Source organism: Acartia tonsa, chromosome 3 (genome assembly GCF_053477335.1).
Source record: "Acartia tonsa isolate MP-2025a chromosome 3, ASM5347733v1, whole genome shotgun sequence".
Taxonomy (NCBI): Eukaryota; Metazoa; Arthropoda; class Copepoda; order Calanoida; family Acartiidae; genus Acartia; species Acartia tonsa.
In genome coordinates, this window is record NC_137262.1 from 6,262,687 (window position 1) to 6,288,242 (window position 25,556).

Here is a 25,556-nt window from a genome sequence, read left to right on the forward strand (position 1 = left end):
ATTCACTTCCGAGAATCGAACCAGATTTTAAAAGATTTTTATATATAATGATGATAATCTTCGCCTTCAAAAAGCGAGAGTTAAAAGAAAAAACTCAAGACGCTAATTTTAGCCTGCCAATTAAGAATCCGAATCCGCTATTAAAACACGGATTCCGGGTTTCGGATCCCGGATTCGGATTGCCAACCCTAATTTAACATGTACAATACTCCACAATTAATAGCGCAAAGTGTTCAATATAAAGTCCCTTTTTTATTAACTGTTTTAATCATGTCAAGATTTTGTGGATTAGTGATTTTATCTTAAGTTATCAAACTACATTTAAAATCTCAAAGAAGGTGTATCAACTTTTTTTTTATAGCTAGCCGGTTCTTTTAGTAAGTAGTAGATGTAAAATTTTTCATAGAATTCAGATATGCAATCGGTTTTTTTGTAGACCTCTTATTTTTTAAGTAATTTAAGTTTTTAAAAAAAATAATTAAGTCGGTTTTAAGGTACTAAAACGCAACAAAATAAAAGAAGAAAATGGCCAGTAAGAACAAAAATAGTAAGATCTTTAATTTGACACCTTACTTTTAAAATTCTGTTGAGTAATTATTGAAAAAATCTATTTTTTTAACCTCGGTTTAATAAAAACTTTAGACCTAAATATTTTCTCAAACAGACATAAAAAAACATGGGTTCATATATACCTTTAGAATCAGAAAAATATTACGAATCCATTGTAAGCAAAATTGAAAAAAAGTAAAAAAATAAACAAATGGCCAATTATATTTTTTGTTCAGGCAACACTATCGTCTTCCCTTTTTTACCCCCTCTTTACCCCCTTCCCATTTTTATACTCAATTCAAGAATTAAGACGTTGCCTGTACAATATAATATGATATTTTCATATAATTCCTTTTATTGTAGTTTATATACTATATTGTAAACTTTTTTTTTCAATTTTGCTTACAATGGATTCGTAATATTTTTCTGATTCTAAAGGTATATATGAACCCATATTTTTTTACCTGTAAAATAATAAAATTAATTTCAAAGTTTTTATTCTCGTGGGTTTAAAAAAATCGATTTTTTCAATAATTACCTGACAGAATTGAAAAAGTAAGGTGTCAAATTAAAGATCTTACTATTTTTGTTCATAATGGCCATTTTCTTTCTTTTTTTTGTTGCATTTTAGTACCTTAAAATCGACTTAATTTTTTTTTTTAAACTTAAATTACTTAAAAAATAAGAGGTCTACAAAAAAACCGATTGCATATCTGAATTCTATGAAAATTTTTACATCTACTACTTACTAAAAGAACCGGCTAGCTATAAAAAAAAAGTTGATACACCTTCTTTGAAAATTAACTAGAACATTAATTTGCTATTGATATTACAATCATACCTCAGATTCAAGGCCGGAATTAGTGCCACTATCCACCGGGGCCGCACTCCTTATACCAGAGTCCGGGGTCATATCACTGGAGGGGGTGGAGGAGGAGTTGATGGCAGTGGTCGTGGCGGAGCCCCCGTGGTGCTGTATCAACACTTTAGCCTCACCTTTGGCACCACCTACATTTTAAAAAAATTAAGATTAGTTAAAATGTCAAACACTGTACATCTTAAAATTTTAGATTAACAGTTCATGGATCTTAAGAGACAAGACAATACACGATAAATTGATGTAGATCACCTATGTTGTTAAACAAAATTATCCCAAAGTTTTTAAGCTAACGAATATGAAAGACTAATATAAAACTTTGGGTTACAGTTTTATTTTCAATCCAAAGTACCATCCCTCCCTGCAAGCAAATACATATGTAAACTACTTTCTCGTATTCATTCGAATCCGGTGGATAGGAACCGGTTCTCATCCATACAAAAAACTATGTCTAGCATCGTATTATATCCAGCTTTCTACGAATATAAAAATGTACAATCATAAGATTAAAACCAGTTTTTTTAGCCCGTGCCTTCGGCACCTGGGGGCTAAAAAAACTGGTTTTAATCTTATAATTGTAAATTCTATATCCGCGGAAAGCCGTTTATAATACGATGAAAGAAATGACTATTATTTCATTAAATTATCTTATTAATGTTCAGATTTATTTTATAAACTTTTTTACCAACTTCAATTTGAGAATTAGACAAATAAGTCGCAGCTACTCTACATTTATATAAGACTGTACCTATCAAATATCTATATTACCTTGCATGGAAGACTGTATTTTGCTTGACACAGTTTTAAGTTTTAATCTCTGGTTTTCTGTTTGTAGATTCTTATTTACTTTCTCTACTTTGTTCACCTAATAATAAAAGAATATGATACTAAAATGGATATCTCAAAAAACGCGCGGCTAGATATAAATGGATAATATAGAATTAAAATATATGGGGGATATTATTTTAGCAAGCCGAAAGTATTAATTTACTAAAGTACATGAAAATCTAGAACAACATCAAAGTAATAATATATTATATTGATTGATAATAAACTGACTTAAGAGGAGGAGTTTATCTGTAAATGATTCTATTGCATATTCTAAACTTAAAAAGACTTTTATTTACAATTAGCTTAATTAAACTAAGATACATTTCTAAAGCCCTATAGGAAGAAGGCTTAGTTACATTGCATAGAATTATAAAACAGGTAAAAAAGAATTCTATAAAATACATATTTTTTAGAATAAATGATTTGTTAATAAATACTTGTGAAACCTGTTCTTGTAGTTTTGTCAGAGCCGCGTTCCATTTGGTTTCTTTACTTGACAGATCTTGTTGTAATTTGGAGATTTTATTCAGGTTCCCCTCACATTCACTACAAACTGAAAAATGGTAGGGTAAGGCGGGGGAAGTTTCGGTAAGGGGCTATTTTCGGTAATTTCGACCTACCTTCACTAAATGACCTTTTTCTCCATGTTTTTTTTTCAAATGACAGAAAAAAACATAAAAGCAAATTTGTTCCTTATTAAATTGCCTACAAAAAAGTATAAAATGATTTTTTTGTGAGATGAATATTAAGGGTACTTATTGGGTCTCAAAGTCGGACGAAAAATTTTTTTTTTTCAAAAATTTTTTAGTAGGTGTGTAAAGATCGACGTACACAAAAATTGGTAAGACCTAGAGCTGATCCGTAAAAACCTTTTGAACTAAGAATTGCCCGCTCTTTCCAAATCTGTTGAGAGCTTTAAAATCGGGGTAATATTTTTTTCAAAAATGACCAAAGTTGGCGCCGGGGGAAATTTCGGTAATTTCAAAAGAAATTAAAATTCAACTTTTAAGGTCATGTTTTCATGTTTTCTTTTGTCAAATCTATTATTCCATATGGACTTTTTAAGAATTAGGCCTAAAAATGAATAGAACAGATAAAAAACAAAAAAAAATTAATTTTATTTTTTTGAAGCAAATTTTTGCTAGGTAAAAATCAAAATTTCTGGTCCTTTGAAAAAAAATATTTTTGGCATAGGAGAAATTGTTCGATCTTTATGAATTTTTTTGTGGTTAATCCCAATAACCTACACTAATTATGATTTATTACGCTTGTTTGGTCGTTTGGCCTTTTTTCATCGATTTTTTTTAAGGTTAAAATGTAGTCAAGATTTTTTGCAAAGATGACACTTTTGCTTCAAATTCGATTATTGAGGTCAATTTTTTTCAATTTTCATGTTTTTTGGTCTAAATCTATAGTTCAATGTGAGCTTTTTTAGGATCAGGCCTAAAAAGTAATAAAATACGTTTTTTTCTTATATTAATTTTAAGTTTAAAAAAAAAAATTTTCGAAAAAAAATCGACAATTCGCGTCTTTCAAAAAAATGCATTTTTAACATAGAAGGAATAGTCCGATCATTATGAAATTTTTTGTGGATAATCCCTATAACCTATACTAATTATGATTATTTATGTTCGACTGGCCGTTTGGCCGTTTTTCATCGATTTTTTTTAGGTTGAAAAAAATTACCGAAAATTCCCCCGCTGGTGGGAAATTTTCGGTAACTTTTTTGCGGTCAATTTCGGCAAACTTCTAAGTCCTAGGATAACGTCCTTTTAGGACCTGTTAGTCCTTTCCATAAGCTTTCTACCGGTCTTGGTTTCATTTGAAAATATTAATATTTGCCCCATTTTTTTTCAAAAAAACCGAAAAAATACCGAAATTTCCCCCCCCTTACCCTAAAAATTTTACATCTTGAATAGGGTTGGCAATCCGTATCCGAATCCGGAATCCGCCTAATTTTAGGTCAATTTTGGAATCCGAATCCGGAATCCGTTTTTTATTAGCTGATTCGGATTCTTAATTGGTAGGCTAAAATGAGCGTCTTGAGTTTTTTCTTTCAACTGCCGCTTTTTGAAGGCAAAGATTATCATCATAAAATATAAAATCTTTTAAAATCAGGTTCGATTATCGAAAGGGAATTATAGAGAACACCAAGAACATTAATTTTTAGGACATATGTAGCACTTAAAGTTTTAAAATTTTTAAATAATCCTTTTAAAATATTGCTAGAATCCGGAATCCGAATCCGGAATCTGCCAAATATAAGAATCCGGAATCCGCCATTTTTTTTGACGGATTCTTGTAAGAATCCGAATCCGACTTCGGCCCAAAAATTTGACGGATTGCCATCCCTTATCTTGAATCAAATACAGAAAAATTAATTTTCTCCCACAAATTAAGGACAAATTCTAATTTGAGGAGACCTTGAATTTTAGTTTTTACTGGCCCCAATTTTTTTCAAAAGCACGTACTCTTTGTAGTAATTTTGCTTATAATTTGGATTAAAAAAATAATTCTTTATCCATTGTGTAGATTGAAGTTGAGGAAAAGATTCATCTTTTAAACATTTTGACCTTTTAGTCCTAGGACTCAAATTTGATCATGGAAAAACTTACTTAGAATCTTTGGAATTTGGTTTTCATGATTACTGTTCTATTTTAATTACCCTTTTACTAAAGAGTGCATTTTAAAACAACAACAAAAAAGAAATTGAAATCTTTTTTACCTTTGGGCACATCCATTTCTCTTTGCGCCTTTTCCAGAAGTAATTTTTCTCTTCTTACTCTTTTCTTTTCCTCCTCCAGTTTCTTTTTACCCTCATCTCTCACTTTCTCAAACTCCTCCCACTCCTTAAATAATGTCAATGTTAAGTGGGTCATTGACATTCTAAAGACACACGCTTGGTAGTGATTTTTTACCGTAGGATTAATGGATAAAGGATATACCTTGATATTAGGACAGGGGAAAAATTTTCGTCAATTTAGGTTGCTAACATTTATTGGTTAGTTTGTACATCCAATAGGAGAGGAGGTAACGTTATTTAAGCACGCTGCGAGTTTCATTTACATTACAGAACATGAAATCTGGTGTAAAATCTAAGTAATAATAAATCCATTTTTGGGTTTGACATTATCGATGTTTTTTGGATAGTAGGGGAAACATTAACTCAGTCTTTTTAAACATATGATTGCATCATATAGTAAAAAGCCAAAGAAGCTACACAACTACATTGACTATATACCTTTATATTTTTCGGCTAACGGAGAGATGCTCATTATAGAGAAGCTATGATGCTAAACTATTATTACCTTTGTCAATCTTTGCTTTTCTTCTGTTAGCTTTTTCTTGAGTCCAATAATTTTTGTGTTTTCTTTCTTGAAAGTGTCGATTTCTTGTTCAAGCTCTGAAAAAAACGTTTTATTATTTTCCATTTTTGAACTATTTAAAAAAAAACTCCGAAGTCCAAAATTTTCTAAAATTATTTTCTTAATAAGTTAATATGTCTAAAAGAATTAAACAATATGTTTTCTAACGATGTTTGTATATTTTTTAACAAGTGCAAGCTATTTCAAAGCAGTCCTTTCAAAAGTGATTTCTAGTCTAGTATTTTAAGATACTTTTTAATCAGTTCATGCAAACTTAGCCATTTTAGTTTTACCTTTTTTGCTCTTACCTTGGAGTGTTTTTAAAACGGACAAAATATAAAATATTTATTAAAAGTAATAGTTTAATGAGACAAGTTTAAGAATTCTTAATAACAAACAGTAAAACAGTAAGAAAATAAGTTTAACACCATTTTGCAATTTTAAACTCTTTTTTTTAATTGCTTGTTTTTAAAAATGCTATTGCTCAGTTTTACTGCTAGTTATTTGAATTCATTGCTGGCTTTACTAAGTATTTTATTTATAAGCATAATAAAAATGGCTCCCTACCGACAACCCTCATGTGCAGAAGTGTACTCTGGTACGCAATGTCGTCTTCTGTTGGCGGGTTATTTACTGGCGGCGCCATTTTGGATTTATCATATTTATCAAGCTCAAGCTTTGTAGAAGCGGATTTAGTCTGTTTACTATGCAGAGCCTGATTGGTATTATTATCAGCTGTTGTGAGGCGGGGCGGCGCTGATTTAGGATTATAATCAGCTGATTGTTGTTTACCCTCGTGTGACAGCTGTTTGTTCTGCAGGGCCTTCAGTCGTCGTTCTTCCCTGTCCCTGTGTTTATAAGGTTGGCTTTGGCTTTCAAAGAAATTTTATAATCCTATTTTATAAAGTGGTAAGGTAATTTTGTCTGTAAATTCAGATTTTAATAAATACTGAACCGATTGGGTTCTCCATTTCAGAAATTCTTCACATAAGTCTTGTAATGGTTTAAGGCTATTCACTGCCCGTTGAAAAAATAACCTAGATGCCATTGCCACAGCTGAAAATGAGCCAAAACCAACATTCCTGGTAAAAATGCTCCATATAAGATAAGAAGGACTATTTTTAGGCATCTTGCTGGGTGGAGAAAACTCAAGGAGCCCCGCTCCTCTTGGTTGTTGATTGCCATCTCCCCCCGCATGGTTTTCTTTGTCCCATTCCATCATTCTGGCTCTCCAGTCTTTGCCTAAAAATACAGGAAAACAAATTATTTTTAGATCTAACAAAAGTTTAACAGTAACTACAACAAAAATACTGAAAGCTTTATAAATAACTACAATTTTACTCTAAGCATTAAATCAAGGTGAAGTACTAATTTTTGATGTTGTGTTGCGTTGTTGTCCCAAATTTAAATCACAACAGCTTTAAAATTGTGGTTGATGTACAAAAGAAGGCTGTTTAATGTAATATTTGTCCCAAAAATGAAGATTTTTAAATTCATCAGAGAAATGTTGTGGATGTTGGAACTTTAAACAACAGTAACACAGGAAGAGTTAACAAACCTAAAAGTGGAGTAACTTGTAATGGCGCAGCCGCTGGTTTAAATAGTTAATGCTGTATTGTATTGTAAATGTCAGGTCTGGTTTATTTTGGAAATAAGAATTTGGAGAATCAAATAATGACTATTTCAACTTCTTTACTTAAACTAACATTAGTTTTTCTTATACTTAGGCAAACTATTTTTCATAGAGTTTAATACAGCCATTACACAAATAAATCCGCAAATTCTTAATTTCCAAAAATCCACCAATCCTTTTATATGTATTTTTTGTCCGTTGTTTAAATAAGTTGGTTGATGTTGGTACCTATATCTTGGTCATTATCATCTTCATAATGTTCAACTATAGTTGAGTCATCATCTGATTCATTGGTCAAGTCTTCCTAAAAATATTTGAAAATTATTAAATTAAAAAATTTCTCAAATGACAAAGTGATAAATTGGTTTTGATTTCAAACATTAAAATCAAAAAATCAAAAAGAACAATTTAAATTAGCAAGACCTCTCATACCCTCAAAGCTAAACCTATAATTAAAACCCTTAAACCAGATTCGCTGGTTATTCTGTTTTAAAGAAATGTATTCATAATCCCATTTTGCATGCAATAAATATTTTCTTTAATTAAATAGAACAAACAACTTATCATTTTACATCATAAACAAAAATTAAAATTCTTCACCTGGTCATAAGTATCCTCAATGTCTTCAACAACAGTAGCTGCAGAATTCACATTAACCTGTGCCATCGGCCGCCTCCAGCTACCTGAACCCGATTTCTGGTCCACTTGACCTCTCATTTGTTGACCTTGACCTTTGGTCTGATTTCTGCTCATTTGCTGCTGCTGTAAGCCTTTCAATTGCATGTTAAGATCATCGGAACCGCTCATGACAAATTTTCTGATTTCCTCCATGAGAGTTTCTCCGAGGCTTGGATCATCCTCCGGTTCCAGCACTTCGTCTTCAGCTTTAGATAAGGTTTTAGTTAAATTTCAGGGGTATATATTTTTCTAACTGTCAGTGTTAAAAGTGTAAACATTGATTCAACCCAAATTGACTGTAATTTTATATGCATGAAGAATATATACCCCTTAGGTAAGATTATTTTTTGCAGGGTGCCAAAAAAACAAATACCTAACTTTTAATGGAAAAAAAATAATAAAATGGTAAAAATGCTTTAAGTATATACCAAGAAATGATTTTTAAGACACCCTTTTTTATTTTAAAGGCAATTAATTTCAATAATTTCATTCAAGTTTTTTTTTATAAATATTTCGAGTTCAATAATAATTTTAGACGTGGATGAAGCTTTTAAAGCAAAATATAAAAAATTAAGCAACCTAAATCAAACCTTATTTTGTGAAAATCAAAACAAAATAGTTTAATGAACGCAATTTTCAGTTTTGAAATGATATTTTTGCAGGTTTAATAATGTTTTGTTAACCTACTTTGCGCTGCAGAAAGTAGTGCAGTTGAAATTTCAGGGATGAAGAAATAAACAATTTAAAAAGTTTGTAAGAAAGTTTGCATGCAACACTATGTATGCTGTCATAAATGTCAACAAAGAAATTCATGGTTTAGATTAATATGTTCAGATGAATTTGAATGGTCTGGATATATCTTGTATTAAAACTTCCCTTAAAGCATATCTATAATACAAAGTAGCTTGATGTCTGTCCGTCTGACCGTCTGTCCGTCTGTCTGTCCGTCTGTCTGTCTGTCCCTTAAGATCTCGGTAACCACTGAACCGATCGGATTCTACTCTTCAGGGAATATACCTACTGGTCCTGTGGTGGTTTTAGGCTATTTTCTTGGGGGGTGGGACACCTCCAACCCCCCCAAAAGTAAAAAAAAATCCAACCCCGAAAATTTTTTTTTTTACATTTTTTGTAAAATCTCAGTAACTGCTGATCAAATTGGGCTCTACCCTTCTGGGAATATACCTACTGGTCCTCTGGTGGTTTTAAGCTATTTTCTTGGGAGGTGGGACACTCCAACCCCCCAAAAAATAAAAAAATCCCCACTTCCAAATTTTTTTTTTTTTTAATTTTTTAAACAAAAACCAGCAATTGGGGTGGGGGAACCCCACTGCAACATGGGGCAAAGCCCCCATGAATCCCCCCCCCCAAAAAATCAAAATATATTTTTTTAAATTTTAATTTTTGTGTATGCGAACAACCTAGGTCTAATTTTTACGAATTGAAATATTTTTTGTATACGGCAAACAACCTGGGTTTAATTTGTGCAAATTAAAATTTTTGTGCATAAAGCGCACAACCTGGGTTTAATTTTATCACAGAGTAATTAAACAAAGAATATTTTTTTGAATATTTCTATTAAGGAGGGTTGACTTCCCAAAACTATATAGGGCGAAGCCCCTAGAGGCTAGGGGCGAAGCCGCTAGTATTGATATATTGTATTAAAAGTATTCTTGACTTTATTAGAGTGTTTGGTGTTTAAAAACCTTCCTATTGATTTGACAAAAAAGCTAAAAGTTTTAAGACTTGTTGTTAAAACTATTCTAATTAAATTACTAAAAGCTTTTGTTATAATTCTTTAATCCCATAATTAGACTATCTTTATTGAAAATAGAATTATGGAATGCAGCCAGTGCTTGCACAAACAAATTCTACTCGCCACTGTTATTTTTTTAAAATTAAATCCTGTTGATCTACCCTTGAACTTTTACTCTTTAATTCCTATAATCTAAAATTTAATCTAGATTAAAGTAGCAAAGCTTTTCTAAAATTCTATTTGATCAATTTTATACACTACAGACTAAGTTAAGCTTAAAAAAACCTAAGTTTACCATTATTTTATTGCAAAGGCAATTGATAAAGTCAGAAGAAACTAACCCCAATAACATCTAGGTAGTCTTATAGGCAAAATAAAATGTACTGTAGTTTAACCAAGGTAACTTTAAAATTTATCAAGGATTTTTGAGTGTAACTAAAAAGTTTACTTTTCAAATTTTTCATAGATTGAGAAGATCAAATTTTTCCACTAGGCCATATTTAATTCAATAATCAAAAATGCATTTGGAATTTAGTCATACTCGTTTTTTCAACATTTTATTCCTCAAATTGAAATTGACATATTTTTTTGGCCACATTTCGCTTAGAATTTTTTACTGCATAACATAAAATGCAAATAAGTTGAAAAATACAAATATTTAGGTCAAGTTTAAAGAGGACATTATATTTGCATGAACTAGAGTTCAAGATAATAGGCAAATAAGAGTATATCTAGCCATATGTTGTAGATTTAAAAAAAAGATTATTATAATCATCTACATAACTTTGGTAAAAATCGTTTGATGATTTGAATGAATTAGCTTATTAGATTCTGTCACTTATATATCAGAAATTTTATTATTTAAAATAAAAAGACTTTTTTTAAGGGAAGTAACCTTGAAACTCTGTTTAACTTTTCTAAACCATTCATATCTAGATCATGTTAAATTTTAAAATGCACAGAGTTGTGTTGTTTGACACTGAGACTTGAGAAGAATTTGTGTAAACAAAATCAAGAAGTCTGAATAATATTTAGAATAGTATTGTATCTAAGCGAATAGAAACTACAGGGTGTCAGAATAAAATCAAGAAGTCTGAATAATATTTAGAATAGTATTGTATCCCTGCAAATAGAAACTACAGGGTGTCAGAAAAAAATTAAGAAGTCTTAATAATATTTAGAATAGTTTTGTATCCAAGCAAATATATCCAGGGTGTCAGAAATAAGAAGCCTTAATAGTATTTAAAACAGGGTGTAATAAAAAGGTAAGGGGGGGGGAGGGGGGATATGCAATATGAAATAGAACCTAAAACACTAAGAAACTCGTGGAAAATAAGAGTTGCAGCATAATTTCATTTTATTAAGTTTTTAATTTTAATTTTTGGACACTCTGTTAAAAAAGATTATTTGGCAATATTGACAAAATATTTGATAACTTAGCTAGTACTAGACTTAACAGACAAATCATGTTTATATTTTTTTCAAAGCTTTGGCTATAAGTTGTCTAGAAAAGGACATTGCCACTAGAAATCAATGTCTTGTCTATTGTCTAGTAATATTTGACGTCATTTATAAATATAAATATACTAAATATTTTAAGTTTTAAAGTTATATTTATTTTTGTGCATTATAAAGTCTTAATCTTTTTATCCATTTTAATTTGTAAAATTCGTGCAATTAAATAAAATTCATGCAATATAAAACTTTTTTGTTCTAATTCTATTGACAGTTGAATTTGGAAATATCACCCATATAGATTAAGTATAAAAGTAATGCTCCCCTAATAATTTCAAGCGGCAAGATGCCAATACCTTTTTGTTTTTTTATTGGCCAAATCTATTATCCTTGCTTTAAATTACATAAAAAGGACTAAAACTATTGTGAATAAGAGTATTTGATTGTGCTTACTTTGTTGAATAGTTCTAGGATCATCATCATTGGCATCAGAATAGGATTCTTCTTCATTATCACCATAAACCTTAACAGAGATCAAATCATAGTGTTTTTTTTGGTTCAATTGTTTATCATGGCATAAAAAGCCAAAACATAAATCAACTTCTTAGTCTTTAATTCTTATGTTTAAGATAGTTTAAGGCATTATAAAAGTAAATAGATTATGAAAAATCAAATATTTGTAACTTAAATTGAATTTATAAATAATCCTAGTAAAAAAATTATTTTAACTCTTTTAAATTTGTAGAATGTTCTATGTTTAAGACCCTTTTTTGAATTGATAAAGAATTTTACAAAAACTGTTCAGTAATTTTTTGTGGGTGGTTGAATGAACCTAAACAAGGAGATAGTCCGTTATATTATGTGTACGGAATATCCTAAATATAGAGCAGCTGTGCTACTAATACAATTCTCACCTTAGGCGTACTAGAGGCAGGAAAGCTGGTACTCTCTTTAGATTCTGACAGGGTCATGTGACCACCACCAGAACAAGCTGCCAGCTTTGAGCTGGGCATAGGGGTGCTGGAGGTCATGTGGTCCTTGTGGCGGGCAGGAGAGGGTAATACTGATTTACCAACCAAGGTTTTCACTCGGGAACTTGTACTACAAACAAATAAATTATGAATTACTTCCGAAAATTTATCGCTTTTAGAACTGTCAGCCATCAACTTTCTCACTCTATATTAGAGTTTAAAGTAAATACCGCTTTCTTTTCGTATTACAAACCTATAGTAATAAACAAATACAATAAGCATCAAAATAACATAAATGTGCTTTATTCTCAAAAAGTGATTCAAAAGCAATGAAAACCGCAAAAATACTCACCTACAGAAAGAGGTATCGTTAGCAGCGTCTTCTAGAAGTTCAAAGACAGCCAGTTCCTTCATTTCATTCTCATGTTTGGCTTCCTATAATAACAATAATAGCAAATGTACCTAGGAGAGAAACTAAAAAGTATATATTTGTAACAGGACTTTCCCAACTTTTAGGGTGATTTTTAAGTTTTTATTCTTATTTTAGGCCCATTGGAATTAATGACTTCAAAACCTGCATACATCTAGAAACTGTTGATAACAACGTAGGGGTATAGTCCCTACGCACCTTAAGGGGCGATTCTTCGTATTTTTCACAGTAGCTTTTCTCCTATTTCTAGCCCCTGTGGGGGACTCTAACCCTGCGGGGCCAAATGCCTAACCATGTGGGGCAATCACCTAACCCAATATAAATATCCTAACCTAACCTAAAATAACCTAAAAAGCCATTTTATAAATGCGACGAATCGCCCCTTAAGAGGCGTAGCCACGAAAGGGACTATTCCCCAACGTAGCGTCAACCCTTTAAAAGTAAGTCTTAATGTATTAACATTCAAACTATTACAGACAACCAACCCTTTGATTGCACGACCTTTATTTAAGTTTTATAATTACATGTCTCATTTGATTTGAATCTTTTGGTACTTTTAAAATCCAAACATATTGATATTCCATAAAAGAGATTCCTAGGATAATTAGCTATGAACGTAGCAACTCTATGTTTAATAATCAAAGAGCAAGAAGGTCAATATTTAGTATCATGATTATGAATAAAAACGTTTAATTCACCTGAACAATCAACTTTTCTCTGAAACTATTCTCAACAGAACTCTGATTTTTAACTCCGCCCTTTATTAGCTTTCCATCTCGGCCAATTTCTCCTGGGGAGTAACGCAACAAATTATTTACTTGTCCTTGTTTTTTGAAACTTTAAAAAATAAGAAATTTGAAAGGACTTTTCTACTTTACTCTAAATATTAACTGTATGAATAACAAATAAAAATGATGCTGTAAAATATAAAATGTACAGTACGTAGTAATACTTTTAAAAGCTTAAAAAATAAATTGTTTGTGTATGTAAATTAGAAAATCATATGATCTGAAAAATAATAGCTTACGTCTTTTTATGTACAATAATAATAAAAAAATAAGTCTACATACTTTAGATAAAAAAATGGCTGAAAATAGCATTTAAATTTGCGTACAATAAAGTGCTATACAAACCATAATTTCGAATTTAAGCTAAATGAAATAAGAATGATTTGAAGAAAAAAATACGCCAGTTTACATTTGGCTGCTTTTTAAGACGGTAAAATTCTACAAATATTTATGGCTTAAAAATCGATAAAAATCATTTTTATTTCATTTGTCCTGAAAAATTTCGCACAAAATATATTATCACCTGGCCCAGTCATACTTTTGGATATTCTCGTTCTGTTGCTACGCGGTGATTTACTCAGAGTTGACCCGTTGGGAGTTGGCGAACAGTTTCTATGTCTGTTGGGTGACACCCCCGGGGAGCTGCCGTTTTCTTTCCCAGCTGCACGTCCTTTGCCTGCAGAAAATAGTCGATAATTCTAGGTGGGTTTCAATGTTTCAATAAGTTTAGCACATACATTTTTTTTAACCTGTTCAGTTTTAACACATTTTAGTTCCTTGATGTTTTTGATCACTTACTTATCATTCAACTTTAAAAAATAGGTTCGTTTTTAAAAAAAAGTCATGCTAGGTATTTATATTTTAAAGTCATTGTAAATAAAAATTATTAACTACACGACTCTTGTGATTAGTCATATAAATCACAAGAGCAAGAGCTGAGTAAAATATTTTTTTTTATGTTGGTAAAAATTTCAAAATCATTGAATTTATGAGAATGCCATTCCATTCTGTATAGAACCATGCTGGATAAAAGGCAATTACATAATAATACAAATCTTCATTTAATGCCTTTTTTAAAATTTAATCTACGTTTTTTTATTATCTACCTTTTATGGGCGGGTCTGACGAATAGGGATAGGATAAACTTGCGCCGCGAGATTTGACGTTTCCGCACCAATTCTCTACGAAACAAGGAGCTTTATCCATAAGAAGCGCAGCAATGATATGCATAAATTATACAGCAAAACATATTTAGTAACAATGTACTACAGTAAATCAATAATTCTCAACCAAAATGTGAAAAAAATTAAGGTTTTAAAAATAAAAATACGAGTTGTTCATAATTCTACTATTTTGTACATAAAATAAATGAACATACTAACATAAAAAAAATAGTTTTAAAGTAGCTGCGCTGATAAATCCCACTAACCTTTAACAGTCTTGGCTTCATCACGTTTATGAGTTGGCGAAGGTTTGAGCTTGAGCTTGGACGGAGAGGACCGTTTTAGGGTCGGGTTACTGCACCCGGAATTCTTTACTCCTGGCGAGATTTTTGTACCTGTTAATGTGAATACTTGAAATAATAGATAAGATACCTATGGACTGAGGGAAATAAAGATAATTGGAATAGAACAAGGATGAAATCATCCAAATAGCAAAGTAAAAAATGTGATTGGATAAAGGACAGAGGGAATGCTTACAAAAAATACAGCCATCGTCTACCTTGAATAATACTAATAAGGAGTGAAAAATAAAATTTATTAGGAAAGAAATAAAATGTTCTGAAAGTTATTTTAACAGAAATAATTTTGTAAAAGAGAAAGATTGAATAAACCTAGCTTGGGGACAAAAATAAATAAAAGAATGAGAAGAAGTAAAATGATAAATATGACAAAGATAGGCACTGGCAGTAGACAAAGACCTTGTCAAGGAAGAAAAAGACCGGGAAAAAATTAAATATTGAAGTATCCAGCTTTCCTGAGATACCAGGATCATCCAGTTTATTGAGTGATTTTGAGGTGTGAATTCGGTGCGGCTCTGCTTTCTTCTTCGTGAAGGAGACAGTTTCTTGACTGAAGAAAAATATATATAAAATTAAGATTAGTTTAAGTGAAAACTAATGCTTTAATTAATGAAATAAAGATTACTGTATTTCCATGTATTACCTACAAACATGTATTACCTACAAACATATAAAACCCCATAGAACGTCTAGATTTTTTTCTGAAACCTTTTATAAATGCATATAAAAGTGGTATAGAAGAGAGATAGTTGTTAAAATACAAAAAAATATCAAATCTAGATTGTTTTCACCATCAAAAATACACTGATACAGATAAATTGAATCACAAAAATCAAGATTTTTATTTTGTGAAGGTAGTTAAATCTTACATAAGTCTGCTTTTAGAATCTTGAGAGCCCAGCCTGGGCTGTGATTTACTTCTCTTGATCCTGCTGGGCTGTTTACTTGGATCTGGAGGCAGGTTGAACCTGGTAGGTATCAAGTTTGTTAACTTTTTGAAGACTTAAATTTTGTACTTGTAAAATGGAAGAAACAACTGTCAATTGTGGTCAAGTGGAAATGGCTTCGTACATTCAGAAACAGATTATATTTCATGACTTCTGAAAATATATGTAACCTGAAGAATACCCATTTGAGGAATGGGATTTGCTTGATTCACCCCTCATTTATATAGACAACAACCCTTTGATTGAACATTCTTTGTCTTTGTAATGTCCAATAAGGTAGGTTGTATTTTAGGAAAAATGTAAAATGAACCTTACTAATAAATAAGCCTAAACTACTTTTTTCACAATAATTGTTTGATAGTAAACATCAAACAAACTTTATCCCTTGTAAGACCAGCGCCCCGCTTCAGGAAAGGTCTATTACCGCCGGAACCAGATTTAATTGGTCCATTAGCCTGTCTTTCTCCATCCTCAAGGTCGTCTTCTATATAACCGCCCTCCTCTTCCAACTAAAATAAAGACGACAATTATGATTTCCAAAAGTTTATGCGGTTACTCTTAAATATCTAATCTGTAGTAGAGCTTATTTAAAATGATAGTAATCAAATTGCTACTCTAAGAGCGGAATTTGAGTTTTCTGTAAATGAACCAAAAAAGAGGCACAAAATTAAAATTGTCAGACTTCCTTGACTGCTTCACCGCAACTACATAATAATATATTAAGTAATATATTATTTGTAACTTTACATTGGCATTTAAAAATGTTTCAGAACATTTGTTAAAATTTTTAGTGCCATTTCTGTAAATAGTTTCCCTACTTTTCTTTACTTAATTTTGTTTAATTGCTTGCCTTATTGTCTATTTACACTTACACTGTGTTTATACTAAAATCGACTAAAAAAAGGTCTTGCCTTTTCATTGAGAAGCTGTGTGAAAGATTTGTTGACTCCGCCCACAGGCATCTCTTCTGGATTTGGGGGCGGGGACGGGGTTTCATCAGAATAATCTAAAACAAAAACAGTTTTAGATCATTTAGCAAGACCTGCATACTGATTTACAAGGAAATCCATTGTTTAAAAAAAATATATTATACATATGATATGCATTGAATTGCTAGACCGAGGGAGTTAAGATTGTATGGACAGCATAGTTTCCTATAACTCAATATTAGATGTAGATTGTATAAGACAATATTTAGAGATTCATCTAATTACTATGCACTTCCACACATGGGTGCTATTAAAGGGTTTGTTGATTGATTGGTAATAGAATATCTATGTCTATTGTAGATAAGTTCACAGAAAATATATTTCAGAAAGCCTTTATTTTCTGGCTATTCGTTCTGATAATACAGTATTATTCCCGTACAAAATATAGGATAAGTTTAAAGTATTAAAAAATTCTTACCAATGACATCTTCAATGTCATTATTTTGTTCTTGTCCATAATAATCCTCGTCATCTCCATTGACAGGTTCCAGGTCGTCCTGGTGACCGTCTGTCAGGGTCATCACTGAGCCAGAGGACAGGTTCAGTTCCTTACGAATATTGAAGTATTATTTACAAACAAATAATAGTAATAATAGTTTCCAATATTCATCTTTTGCTTAATTTTTTTTGGTAGGTGTAATTCTTTTAATATGGCCATATTTTTCAGGAGGGCGGCGTAACTACAGCTCTCCCACCCCCCCTTTTTAACAGCCTAAAACCTATTCAGGAACTATAATAAGACTAAATCTAAAAAGAGTGGAGATATCGGTTAACAAATAAGCCGTAAAGATATACCTTAGTTCGAGGTCTAACTTCATTTTTGTCAGCCCATGTATTGTCAGAATCTCCTCCAATCTAAAAAATGACAAAATGTGCCTAATCATGTGCAAAATGGGATAAAAGGTTTAAATAAGCAGGATGGGCCTAGACATGTTTCAGTAGGAAAGATGAAGGGGTTGTTACTTCAAGAACCAGGGTGATTGGAACACATAAGATTAGAACTATATAAATATAGTTTTCTTCATATGTTTGTTTCATAAAAAAATATGAACTATAACAAACAATCATAAAAAGTAAAATAAAAGTTATGTAGAATTTCATAACTATTAGTTTTAAAAACTTGAAATTAATGTCTGTCAGACATTGTTGATTCTTGAATCCAATAATTTTGATATTGCATTGTAGGGGAAACCCAAACAAACATAAACATCATCAAATGATTAAATATTTACTAAATTGGAATTTTAAGTTCGCAATCAAAAAAAAATATTTCAATAATGAGAGTAGTTCGTAGAGTTAAAATAGCTCAACTGGGTTAGGAGTAATGCCCCCATGCAGAAACTAACAAAGTTTGCATCCCTCTTAAATTTCAAAACATTGATTTTTTACATTTACTAGGTAAAAACTGAGTTAAGTAATCTAATCTAAATGTAATCTTCAAAATCACTATTATAAGTCAGGGATCTAAAGGGATAAGACAATGGCCGATAACTTGGTGTACATCTCCAATGAATATACACAAAATTAATTCTGTTGATTACAATTAATTGTTGAAACGTTTGGACATTCAACACAATGAACCAACCAATCACAATTCAAAGGAAGTCCCCAATTTTTTTTAGACCAACAGCCCTATGTCTCCTACTTCCTTGAGTATAAATATTAGAAGAAATTAAAGCCTAACTAATACAATATTACCTCTGTATATGAACTATTATCATCTTCATAAACTGTACTGGAGACAGTTGTGTCATCATCGTCCACGTATGGTCTGTCCTAAAAAAGAGCTTTGTAAAAAAAAACAAGGCAACAAACGGCTATAACACGTAAGACTTATACAGAAAGCCAATCACAATAAAAAGATCAACAATAATAGATGCTATATTATTAATATTATCATATAAAAAAATGAAAAAATCGATCCTTATTCGAAATAATTGTATTAATAATAGACTACCTACTACTTACAGCATGACCCTCGAAAAAGTATTTTTAAGCATCTGCAGCCCTTATTTCTCAATGAATTATTAAAAAATGCATATGTCCTTGTTCTCTATAGATTTCCACGTAAGTAGATATAAAAATATTTTTTTTACCTCCATTAACACCGGAGATTTTTAGAGCTAAAGTTTTGAAAAAGTGACTGAGAAAAAGAATTTTTTTTTGTTTCTCTTATTTTTTGGATGGTTATATTATTTTTTTCTGGCAACTGAATAATGAGACACAAAGAAAAACAAGGTAACTAATTATTTCTTTTTTATTCCACCAAAAAATATGAATTTTTAATGGCAAAAAATGCTACTGAATGATTTGATTATTTGCAAATTTTAGGTTATTTATTAACCCTTATTTATAGAAAAGGATTAATTATGACAGTTGCTCCGCCTACTTTTCTGACATCTCAATTATTTAATAGGGGGTAAACTAAGCTTTTTAGACTAAAAAATCATTATGTTTATTTTTATTTTCTTTATAACTTTTTTGTTATTAAAGTTAGGATTGTGAAACAAAACAATTTTCCTGCTATATTCATAGAGATTTATTTGGTTTTTTAATCTTAAACAATTTTGCCTAATAAGTAAGTTTTTCAAAATATCATTAAACTAAAAAGACTCAAAAAATATGTGTAAAAAATGCTTTTTACTCAAAAACTAAATTTTTTATTTCATTTTTGTATAAAGTTTCTGCTAGTAACAAAAATAAAAGGATTTCTAGCTTAATTTTGCTAAAAAAGTCGTTTCATGTTAAAAGTTACTTTTTCCTCAGTCACTTTTTCAAAACTTTAGCACTAAAAATCTCCGGTGTTAATGGAGGTAAAAAAAATATTTTTATATCTACTTACGTGGAATACTATAGAGAACAAGGACATATGCATTTTTTAATAATTCATTGAGAAATAAGGGCTGCAGATGCTTAAAAATACTTTTTCGAGGGTCATGCTGTATATTACGATGTTGGGAACTATTTTGTTGGCCTAACATGGCACCAATATACAGAGTACAACACTAGCATTGCATTTAGGGTGATGAAATCTAATAATTCACTGAAAATTTCAGCAGACGATCTTCAATAACCGCCTAGCCGAAAAAATAACATTTAATTTCCCACATAGCGTTACGGACTGACTGACTAATTGACGGACAGAATTTGAACTTTAGAGTAGCTTCACTACTAAACAGTATTTGCGAAAAAAACAAAGTACCTGTCTATTCAATGGCAAAGGGCTTCTTTCTCTTTGCTGAACAATACTGAGTTGTTGCAGTGAATGAATTTGGATCCCTTGCTCTAATATCAGTCTTTCTTCCTGTTTACTTTGCCATACCTACAATATTTATATCAGGGATTAAGGTATTAGTAAATATTAATATTATTAAATATTTGAATATCTTGCTCTAATATCAGTCTTTTTTCCTGTTTACTCTGCCATACCTACAATATTTATATCAGGAATTAAGGTATTAGTAAATATTAATATTATTAAATATTTGAATATCTTGCTCTAATATCAGTCTTTCTTCCTGTTTACTTTGCCATACCTTCAATATTTATATCAGGGATTAAGGTATTAGTAAATAAAAGAAATTTTTATGTTTCTGAATGTAGGGTGGGAATGTGAGATAGATTGCCTTATCAAAAATTAACCAAATACCTACAGGTTTTATGTAGCATCCAACATAATAAATCAAAGACTAGCTTCCTTAATACTAACTTTTCTTATTTTTTGGATAAATTATAAGAACTAATCATGCATAATCACAAGGTTTAAACTGACTTAAATTGCAGGCGCTGGGAGTGTTTTTTTTGTGTGGTTGAATTATATCTTTAAAATCTTATTTTTTCTCTTAGTCTTGACCCTATGGTTCTGTACATATTAAGAAATCAGGTTATCAAATTTAAGCAAAAAGAAATTTTAAATACTCATAGAAATAGAATTATTCCCTTATTTTCAATTATTTAAAAAATAGATAGGTATTGGCACATTTCCCTGTTTTTCAATTCTAATTTAAAAATAGGACAATCTACAAATATTCCAATTCAAATATTCTTAAAAGAAAATTTCATTAATCGTTATTTTTACCCCTTGTAATTTATTTAATTTCATAGTAACTTAATTATATGTATGTGTAGCCACAGTTTCGTAGTGTTTGGATATCTATGGATAAAACGGCGCGACTATAATACTGATATTTTCAAAATACTTTTCATAAAATGTATTTATATACGACAGATTAAAATACTAACTTAAAAATACATTTTCGTACACTTAAATGAATATAATTATACATAGGTCGTATTAGATAGTAAAGTTTTTTGTTTATCTGTTTGTTCATTAATATCTCGCTAATCACTGAACCGATGAGACTGAATTCTTCATCATGGCTTTACGAGCTTACCGAAGAAAACACATACAAGTAAACAAGTAAGTAAGATGGAGCTTTCCACATTAGAGAACTTTTAAATAGGGTCGGGGAACTAAAAAATAGGGGTGCAGCCGCTAGATTGATAAAAGTAATACATAATTGAATAATACCCCTGGGAATGGTTGACACTACAACTTACAACAAAAACATCGTAGTAACTCATGAAAAATCTATTCACATAAACAATCTCTATAAATTAACAAACTGGGTAATCAAATGAAAATATTAGGGTTGGCAATCCGAATCCAGAATCCGGAATCCGCCCAAGTTTTGGCCAATTTTGGAATCCAGAATCTGAATCCGGAATCCGATTTTAATAACGTATTCGGATTCTTAATTGTTAGGCTAAAATTAGCGTCTCTTTGAAGGCAAAGATCACCCCCCCCCCCCCCCATCTCTCCCCACCAACACCATGAAGAATTAAGGGAAAAGCTACTGTGAAAATAGGAAAAAACACAGCTTTAGATTCTTCCCAGTACCCTGTAAAATCCCTTATTTTTTTATGCTAAATTCCGGAATCCGTCAAAAAAATAAGAATCCGGAATCCGCGGAGAATCCGTTTTATTTTTGGACGGATTCTTGTAAGAATCCGAGTCCGAATCCGGTCCAAAAATTAGACGGATTTCCAATCCTACAAAATATTATAAAATACAATATTTGTTCAAGAAATAAATTGGTATGAAAACTAAATTTTTCCAAAACCAACAAAGACAGTCTGAATAGTTCACAACTAGATACAATAATATATAAAGAATACAAAATTTACAATGAAAATAGAATTATTATTTGGTTAAAGGCATTGTAATATAGAATAAAGATTGGTACACTTGTTCTTGAAAATTAATTTCATAAAGGTTTAATATTCGAAGCTAACCGATAGTAAAAATAAAAATTTGATAATTAAAGTGAATTTTTTAAATATTAAAAATACAAAAAAATTCAGCCAGGTCCTTAACAAGATTAAAATGTATGTTATTCCATAAATTCAATAAAGACAGAAATTTAGATATTTTATGTGGGGAAAAATTGTTTACCTTTTATCTTTCTAATATTATCTCTAAACATAAGGGTTTCAATTTAGTAATAGTTTCATCTTAAAAATTTGTCACAGGTAAAACCTCTAGTTCCAAATAACAGTACGAAACTAAATCCAAACAGAATTCAATGATACAGACTATCTTAAAGCGATTTCTAAAATAGTCTAATCTGTAAAGTATCAGAGTAAAAAAGGATTCTGAAACAATCTGATAAACTACTGTTTATAATCTATATCAAAGGATTGTAGGAAACTGCCAGAGACTGTCATGGAGACATGACACTAGACCAGAGAGGAAGTGGGTTACGGAGTAACGGCGCTCCTGTGAAACAACAAATATTAAATTGAAAACAGAACAGATAAAAAAAGGTAAAATTTCTCAAAATTTTTAATCATAAAACTTATTTTTACCCAAATTATCTCAAAAGAATGATTTTTAATGCTTTTGAAAGATTTTAAAACTTGTATTTTATAATTTAGAAGACAATTTCATAATTGGATGAACACTAGATAATCGTAACTTCAAAAAGAGTTCCATTGTGAAAAATAAGACTCTAAGAAAACAAGAAGTGTTATAAAGAAAAAATTAAGCTTGCTTGAAATACCTAAGAGTTCTATTATAATATATTCTGAAATAAGTCCTTCTTATCAATTAGGTATAAAATATTTAAAAATTATTAAAGATTTAATCCATCTTATACCTAGTAAAATAAAAAAAATGTCTAGATTTCGTTCATCAAAAGTCGTTCATCAAATGCTTCGTTTAAGTTAAAGTGATCAAAATTAGACATAATATCTGAGACAATTGTAAACCCAACTGGTTAAACACTACTAGTCTCCTAGTGAGTGTTTAAACCTTCTTAATATTTATTTATTATAAATTTGCCTGTTTCATTCCCTGGCAAAATCCTTTAGAAATTCCTATCATCAGAAATACAAAAAAAATTTACTTTTAAATCTTGTAATTTCTTGAGGAGAATCAAGGCCTGTTTTTCAGTTTCCAGTTGGTCCTCAGAATCATTCAAGTTTTGTTGTGAGTGTGAGGGACCTCCATTTGACATCACTGGCAGCAACCTGTCGTCTGGGTTCGAGCCCCCGTCTTCTAAATAATCAAAACAAAAGATTTAGAAGAACTGAAAAAATTAGGTAGTATGATAGTGCAGAAAATTGTATTATTGGTATCAAAGTTCTTCAACGAATTCGGCGTTTTTTCTGTCTGTCAAAAAAAATAGAAATCCTTATATCAAATAACAGGATTTCGATGTGTATGCGTGTCCATATCAAAGGATCTTGCTAGCCGCTGAACTCATATGGCTCTCCTTTACACTAAAGCTTCTTTTTGGTCAGGGAGAGGTTTTTAACTATTTGGTCGAGGGTTCCTCTACTCTCCAAAGATAAATCGCCCTTTAAAAAAAATTCCCACTTTTTTCTAAAATTGAAAGTAAAGGTGGACTTACCCCTCCCCCTCCCCCCCTCAATTTCACTAAAGTTCCGATAGAAATTTTTTTGGCAATTTATTATACTTAAATTTATCAACTATTGGACGTGTTATCATCCTTGTTTTGAAAGAAAACCCCTTAAAATCTTACTAAAGAGTAGGTAGATATGCTTCTTGAAATGACCGATATGTAAAAACAAGAAATGAAAGCAAACTTTTCATCAATAAACTAATAATAAGTGCACTGAAATAATGGATATAGCTTACGGGGATAAATTAGCAAGGGAAAATTTACTGTCAATTTAGGTTGCTAATATGGTCCTCATTTATTGGTCAGTTCGTTCATCAATGGATTGGGGTATCGTCATTTTTGCCAGCTGTGCTAATCACATTATTAGAGTACATGAAAATCTGGTGCAACATCTATGTTATAATATATCTATTACTATAACAAACTTATTCAACAGAAAAGACAATATAATATTACAAAAACATTAATATTGTCTGTAGGGTTGGCAATCCGAATCCGAATCAGTTATTTTAATAGCGGGTTGTTAATTGTTAGGCTAAAATTAGCGTCTTGAGTTTTTTTGGTCCTAATATAAATTTAGATTTTAACAAAGTCATTTTGGCCGCTGTTGGGTCTAGAAATAAGAGAAAAGCTACTGTGAAAATATGAAAAAACGCAACTTTAGATTTTTCCCCGTACCCGGTAAAATTTAGTCCCTTAATTTGTTTTTAAAAAGGCCTTTTACAATATTTCTAGAATCCGCATTCCCGAATCCGTCAAAAAAATAAGAATCTGGAATCCACAGATTAATCCGTTTCTTTTTTGGGCGGATTTTTGTAAGAATCCGAATCCGGTCCAAAAATTGAACGGATTGCCAACCTTAATTGTCTGGCATTTACATACTTTTATATACATAACTTTTTGGAGCAACCATTTTTTTTAAAATACGAAATCTATGATTAAAGGGAAAAATTCTAAATTATATTGTCATTAAATTCATTTTAAAAAACAACTTTTACTAACTTTGAATAATGTCTAAGTATAAAGAATCATCAATAACCAATAATTAAATAAATGAACTAAGGAATAAAAATTAAGGTAAATGGTACAGTAGATACCTAGACAAGAAGGGGAGGGGGAAGTGTTTGTCTAGGGAAAAGGAAGTATTTGCCATTCATAGGACAAACAAAAATTCAGATTTTTTTATCAAGCTTCTTCTTTACTTTTTTTTATACCCGCAGGCGCAAGTTGTCAGAGAAGTGATTACTCAAAGAAGATTACATACAAGAAAAGATGTTATAATTGATGCACTTCAACTATTTATGTCAAGTGTGTTTAATAGTAAGTGGGGAAATGTCTTGGCCTAAATGCAGACAAAAATTCATTACAATCAACAATTAAAACTCCCATGGTCTTCAATCAAAAGGTTAGTTAGACTGTTAAATGACTTTAAAATTTTACAAAAACCAAAGCTAAAGATTGTATTTTAAAATTATTGGACACGCATAAGGAAATGCATAAAAAATTCGGAAGATATTTATTAAGTTTCCCTAAAAAGTACAACCTATTTGGGATGGCAATTTTAGAGATTTTTAGCTTCAGACAAATTAAAGCTTACTACTTTATATTATAGGATTACAAGAAAAACCATCAGCATATATTTTAAATTAAACAATGGAAATAATGATTTTAATATACTCTCCTATCAAATTAAGTTGTGGTTATTAGACAACAATAAATACAAAAAACAAAGAACAACATAGCTGCTATAATTTTTTTTACAATGAAATATATCCCCATCTTTGATGTGAAGAGGGACATTGCATATTTAAAAAGTCTGATGGTCAATAACCAAGAATAAGG

General features: G+C 30.7%; 1 protein-coding gene across 1 annotated transcript in view; it reads right to left on the reverse strand.

The window, feature by feature from the left end:
• LOC145313161 (uncharacterized) overlaps positions 1-25,556 on the reverse strand; it is a 52,170-nt gene that overhangs the window by 15,680 nt on the left and 10,934 nt on the right. The window contains exons 3-27 of the mRNA XM_080152435.1: positions 23,196-23,347; positions 19,991-20,110; positions 18,487-18,564; positions 17,584-17,643; positions 17,207-17,336; positions 16,711-16,805; positions 16,187-16,308; positions 15,722-15,823; positions 15,307-15,402; positions 14,760-14,887; positions 14,437-14,511; positions 13,854-14,006; positions 13,241-13,332; positions 12,465-12,547; positions 12,056-12,242; positions 11,595-11,664; positions 7,856-8,139; positions 7,484-7,559; positions 6,704-6,864; positions 6,190-6,469; positions 5,566-5,660; positions 4,983-5,106; positions 2,695-2,810; positions 2,195-2,291; positions 1,391-1,557 (exon numbers count right to left, since the gene is read on the reverse strand). Of these exons, the coding sequence (XP_080008561.1) occupies positions 1,391-1,557; positions 2,195-2,291; positions 2,695-2,810; positions 4,983-5,106; positions 5,566-5,660; positions 6,190-6,469; positions 6,704-6,864; positions 7,484-7,559; positions 7,856-8,139; positions 11,595-11,664; positions 12,056-12,242; positions 12,465-12,547; positions 13,241-13,332; positions 13,854-14,006; positions 14,437-14,511; positions 14,760-14,887; positions 15,307-15,402; positions 15,722-15,823; positions 16,187-16,308; positions 16,711-16,805; positions 17,207-17,336; positions 17,584-17,643; positions 18,487-18,564; positions 19,991-20,110; positions 23,196-23,347 (3,143 nt within the window). The remainder of the gene's footprint in view (positions 1-1,390; positions 1,558-2,194; positions 2,292-2,694; positions 2,811-4,982; positions 5,107-5,565; positions 5,661-6,189; positions 6,470-6,703; positions 6,865-7,483; positions 7,560-7,855; positions 8,140-11,594; positions 11,665-12,055; positions 12,243-12,464; positions 12,548-13,240; positions 13,333-13,853; positions 14,007-14,436; positions 14,512-14,759; positions 14,888-15,306; positions 15,403-15,721; positions 15,824-16,186; positions 16,309-16,710; positions 16,806-17,206; positions 17,337-17,583; positions 17,644-18,486; positions 18,565-19,990; positions 20,111-23,195; positions 23,348-25,556) is intronic.